Source organism: Heliangelus exortis, chromosome 7 (genome assembly GCF_036169615.1).
Source record: "Heliangelus exortis chromosome 7, bHelExo1.hap1, whole genome shotgun sequence".
Classification (NCBI taxonomy): Eukaryota; Metazoa; Chordata; class Aves; order Apodiformes; family Trochilidae; genus Heliangelus; species Heliangelus exortis.
The window spans coordinates 222425-237294 of record NC_092428.1 but is presented as its reverse complement, the minus strand read 5'-3'; the positions used below and the strand labels follow the sequence as shown (position 1 = coordinate 237294).

Genomic DNA, 14870 nt, shown 5'->3' with positions numbered 1-14870 from the left:
ACACAGGTGCCAGAAAGGAGGCCTAGAGAAAAGCACCTTGGAAGGGCACGTGCAAAGGGTGCTCCCTGCTGCTCCTCACCAACACTTGTTGTCAGTGTTCAAGGATATCACCTCATTCCCCAACTCTCCTTTCAGGCTAAGGAGAGCAGCCTCAGGAAATGGATGAAGACACACAACAGTGCAGCTGGTATTGCTGTTCTGTTTGGAAGGCAGTTCTTCAGACGAGATGCTTTCACCCATGGAGAACGTGTGGAGTCACTGGAAAGACTGAAAAGCAGCTTTATACACACACCTCATTATACAGCCACTCACAAAATAGAAGCCACACAGTTCAGTTGTTCAACATTGGTTGTATTTAAGAACTACACTTCAGAAGGTACCGTGTGTTCACCACACCCCACCCCCTGCACACACACCCCGAGCAGAGAACACACACAGCTTCCCCATACCATGGCAAGGGGCATTGAAAGCACAAGGTGAAAAGGGAAGGGAGGGGGGGAGTCAGTCCATCAGTGCATTGTAAATGAGCTTTCACGAAGTCAAGTGCAGCAAAACCTGTTCAGACACTTTAAAAGTTAGACCTTTGGCAAATAAAGGAAAAAAAATTAAAAATAAAAAAGGATCCAAAAGTTCTGTAAGTACCATTCTCTCTCCACATGGGATATATGAACTCCCACCCTGAGCTTCAAGAGTTCATGGTGCCTAACAAGTAGTACAGGAGACTACCAGGTGCTTAATACATAGCACAGAGCTGGAATTCCATTTGACAATCTTTCAACCAAGGGCATGTGCCCAGGATTCCTGGGAAAGCCTTGGTTCCACAGTCAGCAGCTTAGCCTTCTTCCCCACCTACCCAAAGGCCCAGCATTGCTACGTTTCCAGCTGAGTGACTTCCATTTGGATCTAACCACAGCTCTGGAGAGTCTGCAACAAGTAACACGGCAGCCTGACAATCAGTGACATGGAAATATTTCTTAAACAAGGACCCTGCAGCTGCCAATTACACTTCACCTGTTCTGACCACTAAAGCAGCCAGAAAACCAGACCCTGGGACCTCCTGTTTGAAAAGCCTTTCACCTTTGTGCAAAGCAAGCTCACAGCGTGAGCTGTCCCAGCAAAATACAGGTCCTGAGGCCAAAACCAGAGAGCTTCTTGAGCAGCATTTCTCAACACATTTATCAGAACCCCACGTCAGAACAAGCCCTGAAGAACAAGAGGGAAAACACTGAGAAATCTCAACAGAACAAATTCCTCACTCTTCTCTGGAAAGAGATAGATGAATTATTAAAAAGCTTCTCTCACCTCTAGCCCTTGGGACCCATTACAACCATGTCAAATATACAAGACTGTTGCACCACCCCCCCGAATCAGGGACAGCAGTGCCCCTCAGGGAATGAAAAGCCAGACTCCCCGTGAGCCCAGGGCTTCTTTATGGAAGAGGAGGAAGAAGAAAGCAGAATTATTTCTTTTTAAGGGTGATTGCTGAGAACTCTCAAACAGAGGCTTGTCTGGTTCCCATGCTCAGGTCTCATCATTTCCTGGCGTGCCACATCAAGTCCCGGAATACAAAAAGGATCAAGATAAATTCAACCACATTTAAACAGAAAGCCTTGACCTCTTTCAGGTGACTGTACATGGAAGGGAACCACACACTGGCGTGGATTTAACTGATGGGCAGGAGCCACACAACATCACACAAACACGTGCACCTCTGCGCAGACACACACACACGTGAGTTTTGCAGTTTCGGTAAAAAGGGCACTTTCCCTTGTTAGCCTGAGGAACCAGCACCCCTGGCAGGGAGGAGGGAGGATCTGTACCTATCTGACACTGCATTCTGACAGTCTAGCTCAGTGCCCCTGGGGAATTTCTTTTAAAAAAGTGTGGCTTCATCACTGAAGACTCAGGAGATTGCCCTGGCAGTTACATCTCCCTCTGTATTGCTACATCCTCTGAACCACACTGCAGCCTCAGCAGAGCCCCAGAGAAGCCTTCACTCCTCAGAGAATGCTGTCAGAAAGGTGGTTTACCTAGACTTTCACAGCACTGATGTTCCTTGGAGAGCGTGGGATCTGGTGTTCACACACTAAATTAATTCACTCTGATCTCTGCCCTGTCCTAAGCCCAAAGCTTTGATGTCTTCAGTTAAAAGAAACTGAATTGTTTCTCCAGATGCTCACCACGCAGAGGCCACCTCACGAGTTCGCTTCCCCTGTACAAAAAAGATGCCAGAGCTGAGCACAGACAGGGCTGTGTTGTCTCTAACAACAGGGCTGTGAAACCCACCACTGCCCGCCCGACATCCACTGCAGGCACCAACACATTAAACACAGCCAGGAGGCCCAAACCCCATGGGCAGAGGGAACAAGATCACTCCCAGTTCTCCTCCAAGCTCTTCTTCAAAGGCCTGACCATCCTGAAGCGATGCACCGAGTGCCAGGCGCCACGCTCCTCCTTGTGGCCAACAGGGCAGGGGGAGAAAAAAACCAACCAGTGAGCATGATTCCAGCTTCCAGTAAGTGCAGACTCTTTCTTGGGAAGTTCAGTTAGATGAGAGTGGAGGATGAGTGGGGTACTAACGGTTTTGCAGTTCCAGTGTCCCCCTTTATTGTAGTGGGGCAGGGATGGGCCAGGACACCCAGCAGTCTGTTAAGTGCTGCGTGCAGGACTAGCGCTCGATATCTTCCATTGCTTGTGAACAAAGCAGCTCCAGCATCAGTCACCAGGCAGCCAGGCATTAGTCATACCGACCCTTTATCATCATGTTCAACAAGGGACCCACCTGCACAAAGCAGAAACAGCACATCAGCCAGGGCAGAGGGACTCAGCACACACACACTGAGCCTAGGGTACACCCCAAGGCTTCGAAGAATTTTAAAGATAAGACACCAGGGCACCCTTGAGCACATCCTGCAACACCCTACCAAAACTGCAGGATCCTCTGCCAACACTCAGCTTGAGTTACAACCAAAACATTGCACCCAGAGTGTTTATTTGAAACTCTTGCACTTCCTACCCTAGACCTGTGACGTCTCAGTGGATGCCATTAAAAGAAGCCAACAGGCACCAGTGGTCAGTTTGTGCAGGGCCTGCAGAGAAAGGACATTCTTACTCATCAAACCCTCTCTGGTCCCTGGGGTCTCTTGAGGGACAGCCAGGACTGACCATTTTGCTAAGGTTTTGTTTTCAGCCATTTCCCATTTCCCAGCACTGCCTGATGACTGAGGGAAGGTCAGTGAGATAATCTCAAGGGAGAGGCAGGGTCTCACATGAGTGCATTAAAGAGGAGACCCAGCACAGTGGAAAGGATTACAGACCATGACAACATTCCTCTGCACATCCAGTATTTCCACTTTCAGATCAGCAGAAGATCTTCAAAAACACACTCTTACTGCTGCTATTTGTTTTTTCTAAATACCAATTGGTTAAAATTTCAAAGAGTTCAGAAGTGACTGAGACATGCATTAAGCCATAACAATTTCAGCAGCAGGGACTGTATGGTTCTTTTTTCTACCTCTTGTGGATTTCCTAAGGCTTCTCCCAACATCTTCTCAATGTTCCTCATTATTGCAACTTTCTGATGAGCCTTTAATGGATATTCAATTCTCTTTGGGGTTGGAGCACCCTGAAAATAATCAAAAATAGCTCATTAAATGCTTCCTGAGTTGGCAGACTTCACCTTCTCCCAGCCACCCAGTTCTTCACACATGACTGAAAAGGAAGAAAGGAGTTCCCAGCTTTCAAGTAAAGGGTTTGGTGCAAAAAAGTTCTCACATCCGCAACATGCACCAGCACACCCCTAACCAAAACACACAAGCTGTGCCAGAAGGCACCTGAACTCACCTTGTACCAGAAGTTCACAGTGATGGTAATTCCCCCATTGAGGAGAGACTCGATGTGGTGCCACCTGCATGGAAACCACACAACAAAGAAACTATTTCTGTATCTTACAGTGAAATCCTTTGAATGGACAAGCTCAGACTGCACTAGCCTTGCCCTACACCTTCATCATCAAGGCCCCAGACCTGCTGGAAAGCTCTCCTTATTTAAATATAGATCCTTTTCTTTTTGCAGACATTAGTGGAATGCTCACACAATGATGTAGTGTCAGGGAGAAACATCACCCCCATTCAGCAGACAGGAAGTGGAAGCAGATTGGCCCAAGACATCCCAGCAAACATCATACTTGCTGAAGAAGTTCACAACATTCCCTTAAGAGCCAAGAGAACACTAAGCAGAAGACCTTTCAAACCTGTTTTCTGGTGACTGCAGAGCACCACCACTGTCCTTACCAGTACATAGGAATGTACAGCACATCCCCAGGACCCACCACCGTCTCGTAGCCAACCACGCTCCGGAAGTTGGGGAACTTCTCATAGTCAGGATTGTCAAAGTCCACCTGGCAGGAAAGAACACCAAGACCCTCAGAGGAGCTTCCTGAAGTGACAAACCTCATTAACAGCATTCAGAAATCACCCCAATCTTCCTGACGTGGATTTTACATTCCCATTCCTGTCTTAACTCCACCGAGAGGTCCTGCAGCACCCCCAAAGTACCCCAGCTTGGTCCCTGAGCATGTCTGATCCCTGAACCAAAACAGAGAAGGCACCAGCTGCAGCCCAGCTGTGCCACCAATAAGCCCCAGCACCTGCAAGTCAGCAAGTGGGATGGAGCTTTGACTCCAGGGTAGCTTCCTCTTCCCACCAAGCCTCTTCCCAAATGTCCCTTCATGGCAGAGAACAGATCTACTGCTCTCACCTGGCTCTGTCTGTCACATGGATGGTGCACAGGGTAAGGGTAGAGGCATTCAAACTGGTCAGGAGGGAAGAGAATGCACCTCTTGTAACCCTTAATTTGGGCAAAGAAGTTCTGCTGCTCATCATAATGGGCTGGTGTCACGTTCCCTACAGAGAGAGAAAAGACACAAATAAGAGACTCTTACATAGAGGTAAGAATGACAGAAGTTGTATTCCCTACCAGAGAGAGCAAATGTGCTGCCACAGATTCAGGAAACCAAGCAAGGAAAATGGACACAGGAAGGTTACAAACCCATCACTGTATCACTCAGCCTCTGCTGAGCACTTGCTGCCCCACTTAACAATTTCCACTCTAAATCCATATTCAGCAACTTATGCTCCACAGGATGAGGACCCCTCCAGCTTGTTTCCATGAACAGCAGATGGTGCATGTTGAAGGGAAGCTTTTTCATTAAAAAACCCTGTTTAGATGGCAAGTGCTGGGATGGATTTTCACAAAGTCTTAGTTTAGAGAAAAGGAATCCAAGAGTCTGATTTTTAAAAAAGCCCTAGTTGTTTTGGAGGAAAACAAATCTCTTTGCCATCAGGGCTCCAAATAGCACCTCATCAGTCACAATAACAGTTAAGAAGCTTGACTGCCACCACTAGACCTGAAACTTAATCAAATCTTGAAATACAGGGGGCCATTTTGTACTCCTCACAGTTGTTTTCCAGGCTGCTTGCCAATTCAGATATTGCTCTCTTAGCTTCCTCTTTATATATATATATATATATATATATATATATATATATATATACATATAAAGATAAGAGATAACCCCCTGACTTCACTAAGTGGGTCAGACAATGCTCCTGTGATGCTCCCTGTTCAGCCACACTCTGTGAACCAAGCCAGTTCCTTGGTTCCTCTGCACAACCTGACAAGAGGTTTCCAGTGGTCCTATCCTGACCCACATGTGAGTGTTGGTGCAGAGCTTTTTCTGTGAAGTTCTCTGTCCCAAGGGAGTAAAACAAAAGGCAAAGCACTGCTAGGAGAGCATGTTGGAAAAAACATCCCCTGTCAGAACTGAGCAGCCATGAATTGCCACCTAACTGTAGCTGAGAGTTGTAACTGGATGAGGTGGGCACCCCACTTCACAGAACTCCACACCCCTTCTCCAGGTGCTGAGCACTTTCCCCTGGGATGCTCTCCCTGCCAGCAGTGCCTCTGTCTCCTAAGGCACCTGCCTGGGGGTCACTCTGCACGTGGATTTGGAATTCTACACAGATATTTTTAGGATTTATCCATCTTTCAAGTTCTCCAGTGCCCTCTAAACTTCCAACAAGAAATTCAGCTCCTAATTAAAAGACAATTCCTCCCCAGCAGCTGAAATGAGAACAAATGCTTCACAGAACTCAGCATTTCCTCCTGGGCAGACATTGGACTTGCTAAGAAGAGCCCAGAAGACTTCACACTGCTCAACTTGCAAATATTTGTGAATTTTGGATCTCTGGACTCTGAGCCCTTTAAACCTCCAGCCCCTGAAGGATCCAAACAACAAACAGGTCCTGGAATGTGATCAGCAGTTAGTGAAGCACAGCCCTGCCAGCACCACACACCCAGCCAGTCACAGAGCCTCTGGGGAACTCAGGCTGCTCCTCTGGGTGCTTCCCCTCCACAGCCCAGGTCAAGCTGTGACAACAGCCCCCAATCCAACACCTGCTCTGAAGGACCATGGAGAAACTTGTGGAAAACCCATCTGAAAGACCTTCTGGAAGGGAAACAGACCAAGTCTGCTCCACTTCTCCTCCAGTCAAAGGACACTGCTTACCTTCCATGCCAATGAGAAGCAAGTTGGAAGTCAGCTGACCCCAGCCACGTTTCCCTTGCTGCTTGTTAATCCAGTTCCAGTTGAAGCCAAGGAAATCCACCACAATCTTCCTCCCAACTGTGTCATTCAGGGTTTGCTGCAGATATAGCCTGTGTTTCCCCAAGGTCAAGCAGAAAGCAAGTATTAAACTTTCCCATGAACATAAAAAAAAAAAAAAAAAAACAAAAAAAACCTATCTCTGCATCTCTTCAGAAAGATTCCAGAACAAAGAGACAACTCCTAGAGGTTCTGTTCCATCACAAGCATCTGTGGGAGGAAACAGCTTCACAAAGTCCCCAGAGGTTGCTGATAATTTCCTGGGGCAGAAGGGAACAAAACTCAGTTCTGCTTGAACCATTCACAAGGGGAAAGGAGAATTTTAAAGCGGGAACAACGCCCTCAGGGCAGGAAGAGGAAACTGAAAGACTGACCTCTGCTGAGCACCTAACACCCTGGTAAATAATCCCCAGAGCAATGCCACCACCCTGCAGTAACCACCTCTTCTACCAGAAGAGCTCAGGAAACCCATCACATTTCAGTTCCTTTGTAGCCAGAGACACTTTCAGACACAGAGGATGGATCTGCATTAACAGCTGCAGCACTGCAGGCTGCTGTCTGCCAGGCTGGAGGGAAAATGCATTTCTCATCCCAAGGACTGCCTTATCTCTTGGAAAAACCACACCTCAACCTTTCCTCATCCTTCTGAGTGAGGGTCAGCACCAGCTGCCAGGGTGTTCTGTGGAAAAGTGCCACAGCCTCTACCCCTGCACCTGGAAGGCTCCTCTACCAGTACCACAATCTGCAAAACAAGAAAGTGAAGCTCGAGGCTTCCTCTGTGCAAACCCTGCCTCAGACAGAGAAGGAAAAACCCAAATCTCTGCAGACAATGCAAGCAGTTTGATCAGCTAATGGGATGACTTTTTAAACCAGGCTGACATCAAGCAGTGGCAGGAAAAAGCAGGACAATAAAATAAAGGGTTTGAGAGGTTCTGGTCACTGACACTCACTGCAGACAAACTCCTGAGAGCAGTGGAAATGGAGCAACTTCCACCCATCCCTTACCTCTCAGCACTCCCTTGCTGCTGTATTTCTTTCAGCCTCTCCACAAACTCAGCAAACTTCATCTCCTCCCTGCTCGACTTGGGTTTGAAGTTCTTGAAGTTGGCCATTTTCTTCTCATCATAGTACAGGAACTTGTGTGTGCTGGCACTGTACACTGAGAAGTCCCCATTGCCAATGTTCTCCTGGAGGTAATCCAGGTCCCACTTCAGAGCAGGATAAACCAGATTGGTGTCTGTCAGCACCACGGGCTCCTGGGGAGAGGAACAGGAAGTTGATTGATTGGAGGACCTCTTGAACTCCAGAGCTATCACACTCATTACTGCAAACACACAAACTCCCTTTGAAAAACAAGGAGTTGCAACAAGGCACTCAGGGCAATCACATGCCCAGGTCTGGGGAGACAAAAACAAGCAAAATACGATTTGAAGTCTTAAGAAAGGGGTGGCCTGCTCCAAGGAGGGGCTCCTGGGAGCAACGGGACAGCCCCACTATCTGCCTGGCTGATCTCTGACACCTGAGGTTACACAAACACCACCTGGGAAAAGTTTTAGACCTACTTGGTCCTGCCACGTAGCAAGGAAATGCTGCTGATTCTGCCTGGTCACTGCCAGACTAGGGAGGGACAAATGCTGGCAGAAAAATACCACTGAGCCCAGAGACAGCACTCAGGATCACACATAACCTTCAGCCACTGAAAAACTGAGACTGCCCCATCTCTCCTACACCAAAAAAGAAAAGAACCACTATAAAAGGGAAATACAAGACATCATCTCTCTTCCCCCCTAAACACAGTAACCTGCCTAAACAAGAATAACAGCTCTTGTGTTTCCAAGCTGCCCGTGCACCGCTTCTTTTCTCACAGAGTCGCTTTACAAACAACCAACCCCCCGCAGCCTTTCCGAGCATCTCCAGGGCTGACACAAGACCCACAACCGCCCACCTGTGGTCCCTCTCAATTACCGGAGAGCAAACGCCCGCCCAAGGTTTCACACCGCGTTTTCATCCCCAGAACGAAGCGCTGACACCAAACGTGTCCGGTACATTTCACAGCTCAGCTCTCCGGTACCGGAAAGCAAAGCCCGCTATGATTAAGAGAAAGGGGACAGCGCTACCAGCCGTGCCGGGACGGGGAGATGAGATCCCTGCGGCCCTGCTCTACCCGCCACACACCGCGGAGCACAGGGAGCCGGCCCCGCCGCAGCCCCAGGTCGGTCCGTGCCGCCGCTGCCCCCCGTACCTCGTTCTCGATGAGCTCCTCAGCGCGGGGGTCGCTGTGGCTGAGCCGCGGGATGGGCCGCGTCTCGAAGGAGTAACGACGGAACTGGGATTCGCTCCAGCCAGACCCCGCGGTAGCGGCCGGGCCCTCCAGGCAGCCCGAGGCCGCCGCCGAGGAGGAGGAGGCCGCCGCCATCGCCGCCTCCACCGGAGAACCCGGATATAAAAAGCCGGAAGCGGAAGTCGCCCGACAACGGCGGCACCGGAAGTGAGGTCAGGGCTGGGGGAATAGCATCGAGAGGGAGGGAGGGAGAGGCAGCGGCGGCGAGCAGCGCCCCCGCGCGGGGGGAGGCTGGCACGGGCGCTGCTCCCCGCCGCGTTTTTGTCTCTTTTGTGGGAGTTTTGTTTATTACGTCAGAAAAAGTCCCCGTGGCGCTTCCCGGATGGAAGCAGGAGAACGACGACGGCTCCTTCCCAGGAATCAGTGCCACGCCAGCTCCTGAGGACGTTTCTATCTCTGCCCGCCCTCCCTCGCCCTGATGGCCGCGTTTCTCTCGGTGCAGCCCGGGACACGGTCGGTGTTTGGCCTGCGGGGGGCCCGCACCCCTCCCGCGCCCCCTAACTCCCCCCACAGCACCCCGCACCCCGTCCCGGGGCCGCCCCTCCGCCATCTTTCCCGCCCCGTCCCGCGGCGCCTGCGCGGTGGCTGTTGCTGAGGCGATGGCTGCCGCCGGGTTCCGCCGTGTCCTCTGGCACCGGGCACCCGCTCGCGTCTGGGCGGCCCGGGCCGCGCTGCCCCCGGGGACGCGAGGGGGTGAGCGGGGAGGCGGGAGCGGGGCTGCGGGTGTCGGGACTGGGTCCGGGGTGTCCTTGGGGCAGCGGTGCGGACGGGACGGGCCCAGGGGGTGGGGACGGCGCGACCTCCCCGGGATGTCCCCTGACCCTAAACCTTAACCCTGACACTAACCCTAAACCCTAACCATAATCCTAACCCTAAACCTTAACCCTAACCCCAACCCTAACCCCTACCCTAACCTCAACCCTGTCCCTCCCCACTGCTTGCTCTCCCGGCAGCATCCGAGATGTCCAAGGATCTCCTGCCCGGGCCCTACCCCCGGACACCGGAGGAGCGGGCGGCAGCTGCCAAGAAGTACAACATGAGGGTGGAGGACTACGAGCCCTACCCCGACGAGGGCTTCGGGTGAGCTGTCCCTGCTCAGGGGCTCCAGGGGCACACAGCACTGTGCTGAAACACCTGGGAATTACCTGGGGGAATAAAATACTGACTGAGAAACTGACTGCAACGGGAAGAAGGGTTTCTGGGGGCAAACATCAAAGTCGGGGGGATGCTTGGATGTGCAAACTGCTGGACAGCTAGTACAGATAATTATTCCAGATAATCTTGGGTTTTCTTCCTGCTATTGTAGCCCCAAAAGGTCACTTCATGGGATGCTCCCCAGGGCTGGTGTCAGGCTGATGGTTGTGTGAGTTGCAGATAAAAATGTATATATGTAGGAGCTATAAAAACAATGTTTGTGTTCTCCATAGGCCTGTCCTATGGTGTCTCCTACAAAATCTATCTATATTAATACAGATTTCTTGTGTCTTTGGCTTTTTGTCTGCTTCTCACAGATATGGTGACTACCCCAAGCTCCCTAACAAGTCTCTTCATGAGAGAGACCCCTGGTACCAGTGGGACCAGCAGGATTTGAGGCATAACTGGGGACAGCCGGTAGGAATGCTGGTGGCACTTTTCATTGTGGTTGCAATGTTATTGTTACTAAATGCTATCCTGCACATCTAGTCAGTGCTCTCAGTTTGATTCTGTGTATAACTTTACACACTTCAGTTTCTCTGCAGGAATTAGAAAGCCTCACCCACTTTCTTTGCCTGTTTTGACTCACTGTGAGAGCTTGGTTCAGAATCATTTATCAAAGCAGCCCTCATGCCAGTGAGGTCCTTTCGGTACAGTGGAAGTAGCTGTTACTTAAGTAGCTTCCTTTTTTGAAACATTTTGGGCATGTTACTGAACTTCATAAATGAGGGGAACAGATCTGAGTTGCCATGACAATGGATATAAATAAAAGCTCCTGCTACCCTGTACTTAAGCACAGGTATAAACATAAGCTAGAACTGGGGCTCCTGAGTTTCACTGCAAGGGGCAAGTTGCTGCAAATCCCCTCCACTGCAACTCGATCTTCCCTTGTGTGGTAGAAATTAAACAACTTCTGGCAGCCTTGTGAATGCTGCAAAGCATTTCTTGCCTTGATAAAAGCATCTTGATCAGTGTTGGTAAACGTGCAGTGTTTTCCTTGGCTCTTCAGATGCACTGGAACTTTGACATGTACATTCGGAACCGGGTCGATACCTCCCCCACTCCAGTTCCCTGGCACATCATGAGGAAACACTTTCTTGTCTTCCTGGGAACCATGCTGGTCATGTTTGCTCTTGGAGAGATCTATCCATCTTACAGGCCTGTGGTGAGTGACACCCCTGGGTGACCAGAGGGAGAGCAGCTGTGCCTTTTGTCACTGCTGATGCCCAGAACAGTGGGTTGGCTGGAGCTGGGTGTGAGTGAACACAAACCCTGCTGCTGAGGTGTTCTGTTGGCTGACCTGGCTCAGCTCACAGGTGTTGTTTCATAGCAAGAAGTTACTGTTCACAGAGAAATCTTTTTAAGCTGTGCCACTTACAACATCCCTTCTCTGGCCCCAGTGTTCTCCTTCCCTGGGTGTATCTGCTAGAGGAAGAAGTTTTGTCTCTTCTCTTGCACTATGTTTTCAGCTGTAGCTTGTGATGTGGATCATTTGGAATGTACTTCTGAAAAGTACAGCTGAACACACCAACAGCTTTTGCAACGTATTACCCTCATGCTGTGAAATGAACTGTTCGTTAAGATTAAATGAAAGACCACCCTGATATTACTGTTTAAGGACATGGGTTTATACCAAGACTTTTGGCTCTGAATTTGTTTACATTGTGCACTAGCATTCCTGCTGAAGCACAGTTGTAAATTACAAGCCTTGATTTGGGTGGGGTAGGGTGGGATGGGACATTTTCCCCTTAATTTGGTTGGCAAGTGTGGTGAATCTGCCACTCTCTGTCTCTCCTTGTAGGGACCGAAGCAATATCCCTTCAATGACCTGTATCTGGAGAGAGGAGGAGACCCCAGTAAAGAGCCACCAGCAGTGACACACTATGAGATCTGAAGGTTGTGGAAGAGTTACCTTGCTCCTCTGCCACCTCTGCTGGGGCTGGCATCTTCTCTGCTCTTCACCCTGGCAGATGTTAATGCTTGTTCTGCAATGTTCAACCACTCACTGCAGTGAAATATATCCCTGATACCCACTCTGATAGTGATCTTCTGTTGGTGTGAGAGGGCTGCACAGTGGCCAGTGAGTGGCATTGCATGACCTCCTCTATTTTTGGGTACAGGCAAACTTCTCAGAGCAGTCCTAGGATAGACTGCTGCTGTTTTTTGTACACAGACATTCCTATTTGTGTAGGAGATACTGCCTGTCACCAAGTGGCTTGCTGCAGGGGCTGCTGAGATTTGAACTGGAGTGTCATCTTGTAGAGCAAAATGTCAGGCAGAAGCAGGCTGGCAGGTGCCAGTGCTTGGGAGCTCATCCATGTGAGCAACTGCCCGCCCTCACTGGGGTTTGGCTTTGGTTTTTCATCTCTTTCTGCTCAGGCCCCCTCTCAAGTGGAACATGCACAAGCCATAGGGAGAGGCACAGAGCTGAGTAGTGTGGAGGCTGGAGCTGACAGAGCTGTGGACATCAGTGGTATGGAAGGGATAGTCATTGAGTCCAGCTCAGGCACCACCTGTCCTGCTGCACCTGAGCCACCTGACCTGGGTGCCCAGGCTTGCTCCTGCATGGCCTGAGCTTATCCACCAGGGCTGGAGAACTCCAGTTCATGGGCTGGAGTGCTCATGAAACCACTGCACACCACTGCTCTGGGGCCTCCTGTGGCTTGATCAGCAATTTGTTTGGAAAAGTTAAAGTTTTATTAGGCTCCTAGATTTTTCTCTCATCCGCTCTTCCTTTAATATATATTTTTTCCCCTTATTTTTTTGAGGGACAGTACTTTCATTACTGATTTACAGTGAGAGAGTTCTCTCAGCTCCCCTGTGCTGTCTTAGACCCCACTGTTTGGCTGGGTGATAACAGGAGGTGAGGGGCTTGGGCTCTGCTGGGTGCTGTGCTCTCAGTGCCCTGTCACAACTCACAGTTAGCAGCAAATATATGAAGACAGCAAGTTGAGATTTTTCAGTCTAGGGGTTTTTAACCCCAAACCAAAGGATGGTGGTTAGCTAGATCTCTGTGTAGGGCTTTCTCTAAGGATGTGTGTTTGAGGGAATTACATGATTGAATGCAAGGGCAAATGAATCTGTATCCATAAGTAAAACTCAGGTCTTTGGAGGTGCTGAGCAGTCAGCACTCCTCACAGCTCTGTAAGCCACCACCTTCTCCTCTGGTTACAGACGTGCTTACTTTTAAATTACAGACAATCCTGTTTTACCCCAGAAGGGTTTTTAAAGGGTTTTGAGCTATGGAGACCCTGAAACAGAGTTTGGTTACAGGGTGTTATGTTAAGCAGAATTACAGCTGTGTGGTATAAGTGGCAGCACGATGTACTATGTGGTGAGAGGGTTTTATTAAAGAGCCTTCAAGTAAAATGAAGAGGAGGAGAGCAGTGATAGGAGCCTTATCGTGGTGTCAGAGGGAGGCTGAGGGCCAGCCCGACACGTGGCTGCCCGGTTGTACACCCAGGCTGTATCTAACCACTAACTTAAAGATGTTTTTCTTCCGGGGGCAGAGAATAGGGCTCAGGAAACCTTAAAAACGGGGTTTGTAGTCCAGGCAAACTTGGTCTGAAACGGGAGAGAGCCGAGAGAAGAGGGTCTGGGCCCGCCTGCATTTATTTTTTCCTGGCAAGTGAAGTGCTTGCGGCTGGGGGGTATCCCATCCCGGGGATGGGATGGGACGGGACGGGGCTGTCCCCGTGGGGGGGCTTGGCCACCACCGCCACACCCCGCGCAGGCGCTGAGGGGCGGGGCGACGGGAGGCGCTTCGCGGGCCGCGGCTTTTCGGCTCCCGGCGGCCGCCGTCGTCAGGGCTGGGCTGCGGAAGGTGTCGGGTGCGGGTCGAGCCAGCCCGGCCCAGTCCGCTCCAGTCCAGTCAGCGGTAAGGGCCGCGGCCGAACCGTCTCCCCAGCACCTCCGCTCCGCTCGCCCCGGCCCCGGGCGGCTGCTCCTCCTCCTGACCCGCCTCTCCCGACCCTCAGCCCCGGCACCTGCGGGTCCCCAGGCCGGACCCTCGCCCCCCGGCCCGGCTCTGTGCTCGGGTTCCGGGAGCCCCGGGCCTTGTTTCCGCTCCGCCGGGGGCAGCGGGGTGGCCGCTGGCGAGGCCCAGGGCCTGTTGTGTGGCACCCGGTGTCCCAGGTCAGTGCTCTCCCCCAGGCCTTCCCTCTCCCTCGGTGCTCTCCCCTTGACGCCCCGGTGCTGACCCGACACAGTGTCTGTGCTTGGCCGTGGCTTTTTGAGCGTCATCGGAGCGCAGGAAGTTTCTGTGTAGACCGTGATAGCTGTCACGGAAGAACGTGCTGAGGCCTGCCCTGGAACAGCCCCGCCTTGAGCATACCGATGATTAGCTGAGATTAGCGTCCCTCTGCTCCCGTAGCCGGGATTTATAGCGAGCAGTCCTGCGAGCAGCCTGGCTGTGGGGTACCGGGGAGCTGCGAGCGCCAGGTCGGTGCAGAGGCTTTACATTGACGTTGGGTGTGGAAACTGTGGGGCACCTTTGTGCTAACCGTGCTGTCGTGGCTGGGAGGCTTTGTGCTGGTCTCAGGGTGGCTGCTTGTTACCTGGGTGACCTTGGGACGAGTCTTTTCTGTCCCGCTGGCCCAGTTTTACCTTTAGCTGAGGGGATCAGGCTATCGGTTTGTGCTGTGCTCGGGCATCGGCAGGAACTGTGCAGAA

The 14870-nt window shown here is 51.1% G+C and overlaps 3 protein-coding genes across 8 annotated transcripts in view; 2 read left to right on the top strand and 1 right to left on the bottom strand.

The window, feature by feature from the left end:
- Positions 1 to 334: 334 nt before the first annotated feature.
- HIF1AN (hypoxia inducible factor 1 subunit alpha inhibitor) lies at positions 335 to 9131 on the bottom strand. The gene is made up of 8 exons (XM_071748137.1): positions 8907 to 9131; positions 7670 to 7920; positions 6569 to 6717; positions 4759 to 4904; positions 4293 to 4399; positions 3844 to 3907; positions 3515 to 3625; positions 335 to 2782 (listed from the first exon to the last, which is right to left on the bottom strand). Exons 1-8 carry the CDS (start codon positions 9078 to 9080, stop codon positions 2738 to 2740), a joined length of 1047 nt encoding a protein of 348 aa, XP_071604238.1. The 5' UTR covers positions 9081 to 9131; the 3' UTR covers positions 335 to 2737.
- Positions 9132 to 9541: 410 nt separating this feature from the next.
- Positions 9542 to 12232, top strand: NDUFB8 (NADH:ubiquinone oxidoreductase subunit B8). The gene is made up of 5 exons (XM_071748152.1): positions 9542 to 9698; positions 9959 to 10085; positions 10517 to 10616; positions 11209 to 11364; positions 12001 to 12232. The coding sequence occupies exons 1-5, from the start codon at positions 9605 to 9607 to the stop codon at positions 12091 to 12093; spliced, it is 570 nt and encodes a 189-aa protein (XP_071604253.1). The 5' UTR covers positions 9542 to 9604; the 3' UTR covers positions 12094 to 12232.
- A 1691-nt stretch (positions 12233 to 13923) lies between these two features.
- SEC31B (SEC31 homolog B, COPII coat complex component) overlaps positions 13924 to 14870 on the top strand; it is a 30062-nt gene continuing 29115 nt past the window's right edge. Inside the window, exon 1 of one of the 6 annotated variants that reach the window (XM_071748073.1) lies at positions 13924 to 14076. The gene's annotated coding sequence lies outside the window, so the exon portion shown is untranslated. Of the gene's footprint in view, positions 14640 to 14870 lie in introns of all 6 variants that reach the window. The other 5 variants (XM_071748070.1, XM_071748074.1, XM_071748076.1 and 2 more) reach the window with 5 other exon arrangements.

What these genes read in the sequence shown, in the direction of transcription:
- HIF1AN (XM_071748137.1), bottom strand. Translation starts at nt 9,080, where the DNA reads ATGGCGGCGGCCTCCTCCTCCTCGGCGGCGGCCTCGGGCTGCCTGGAG. An exon ending in AGGAGCTCATCGAGAACGAG is followed by an intron (nt 7,921 to 8,906) that starts GTACGGGGGGCA and finishes TCCTCTCCCCAG; the next exon opens with GAGCCCGTGGTGCTGACAGA. An exon ending in CTGTACATTCCTATGTACTG is followed by an intron (nt 3,908 to 4,292) that starts GTAAGGACAGTG and finishes GTTTCCATGCAG; the next exon opens with GTGGCACCACATCGAGTCTC.
- NDUFB8 (XM_071748152.1), top strand. Translation starts at nt 9,605, where the DNA reads ATGGCTGCCGCCGGGTTCCGCCGTGTCCTCTGGCACCGGGCACCCGCT. An exon ending in GGCATAACTGGGGACAGCCG is followed by an intron (nt 10,617 to 11,208) that starts GTAGGAATGCTG and finishes TTGGCTCTTCAG; the next exon opens with ATGCACTGGAACTTTGACAT. An exon ending in ATCCATCTTACAGGCCTGTG is followed by an intron (nt 11,365 to 12,000) that starts GTGAGTGACACC and finishes CTCTCCTTGTAG; the next exon opens with GGACCGAAGCAATATCCCTT.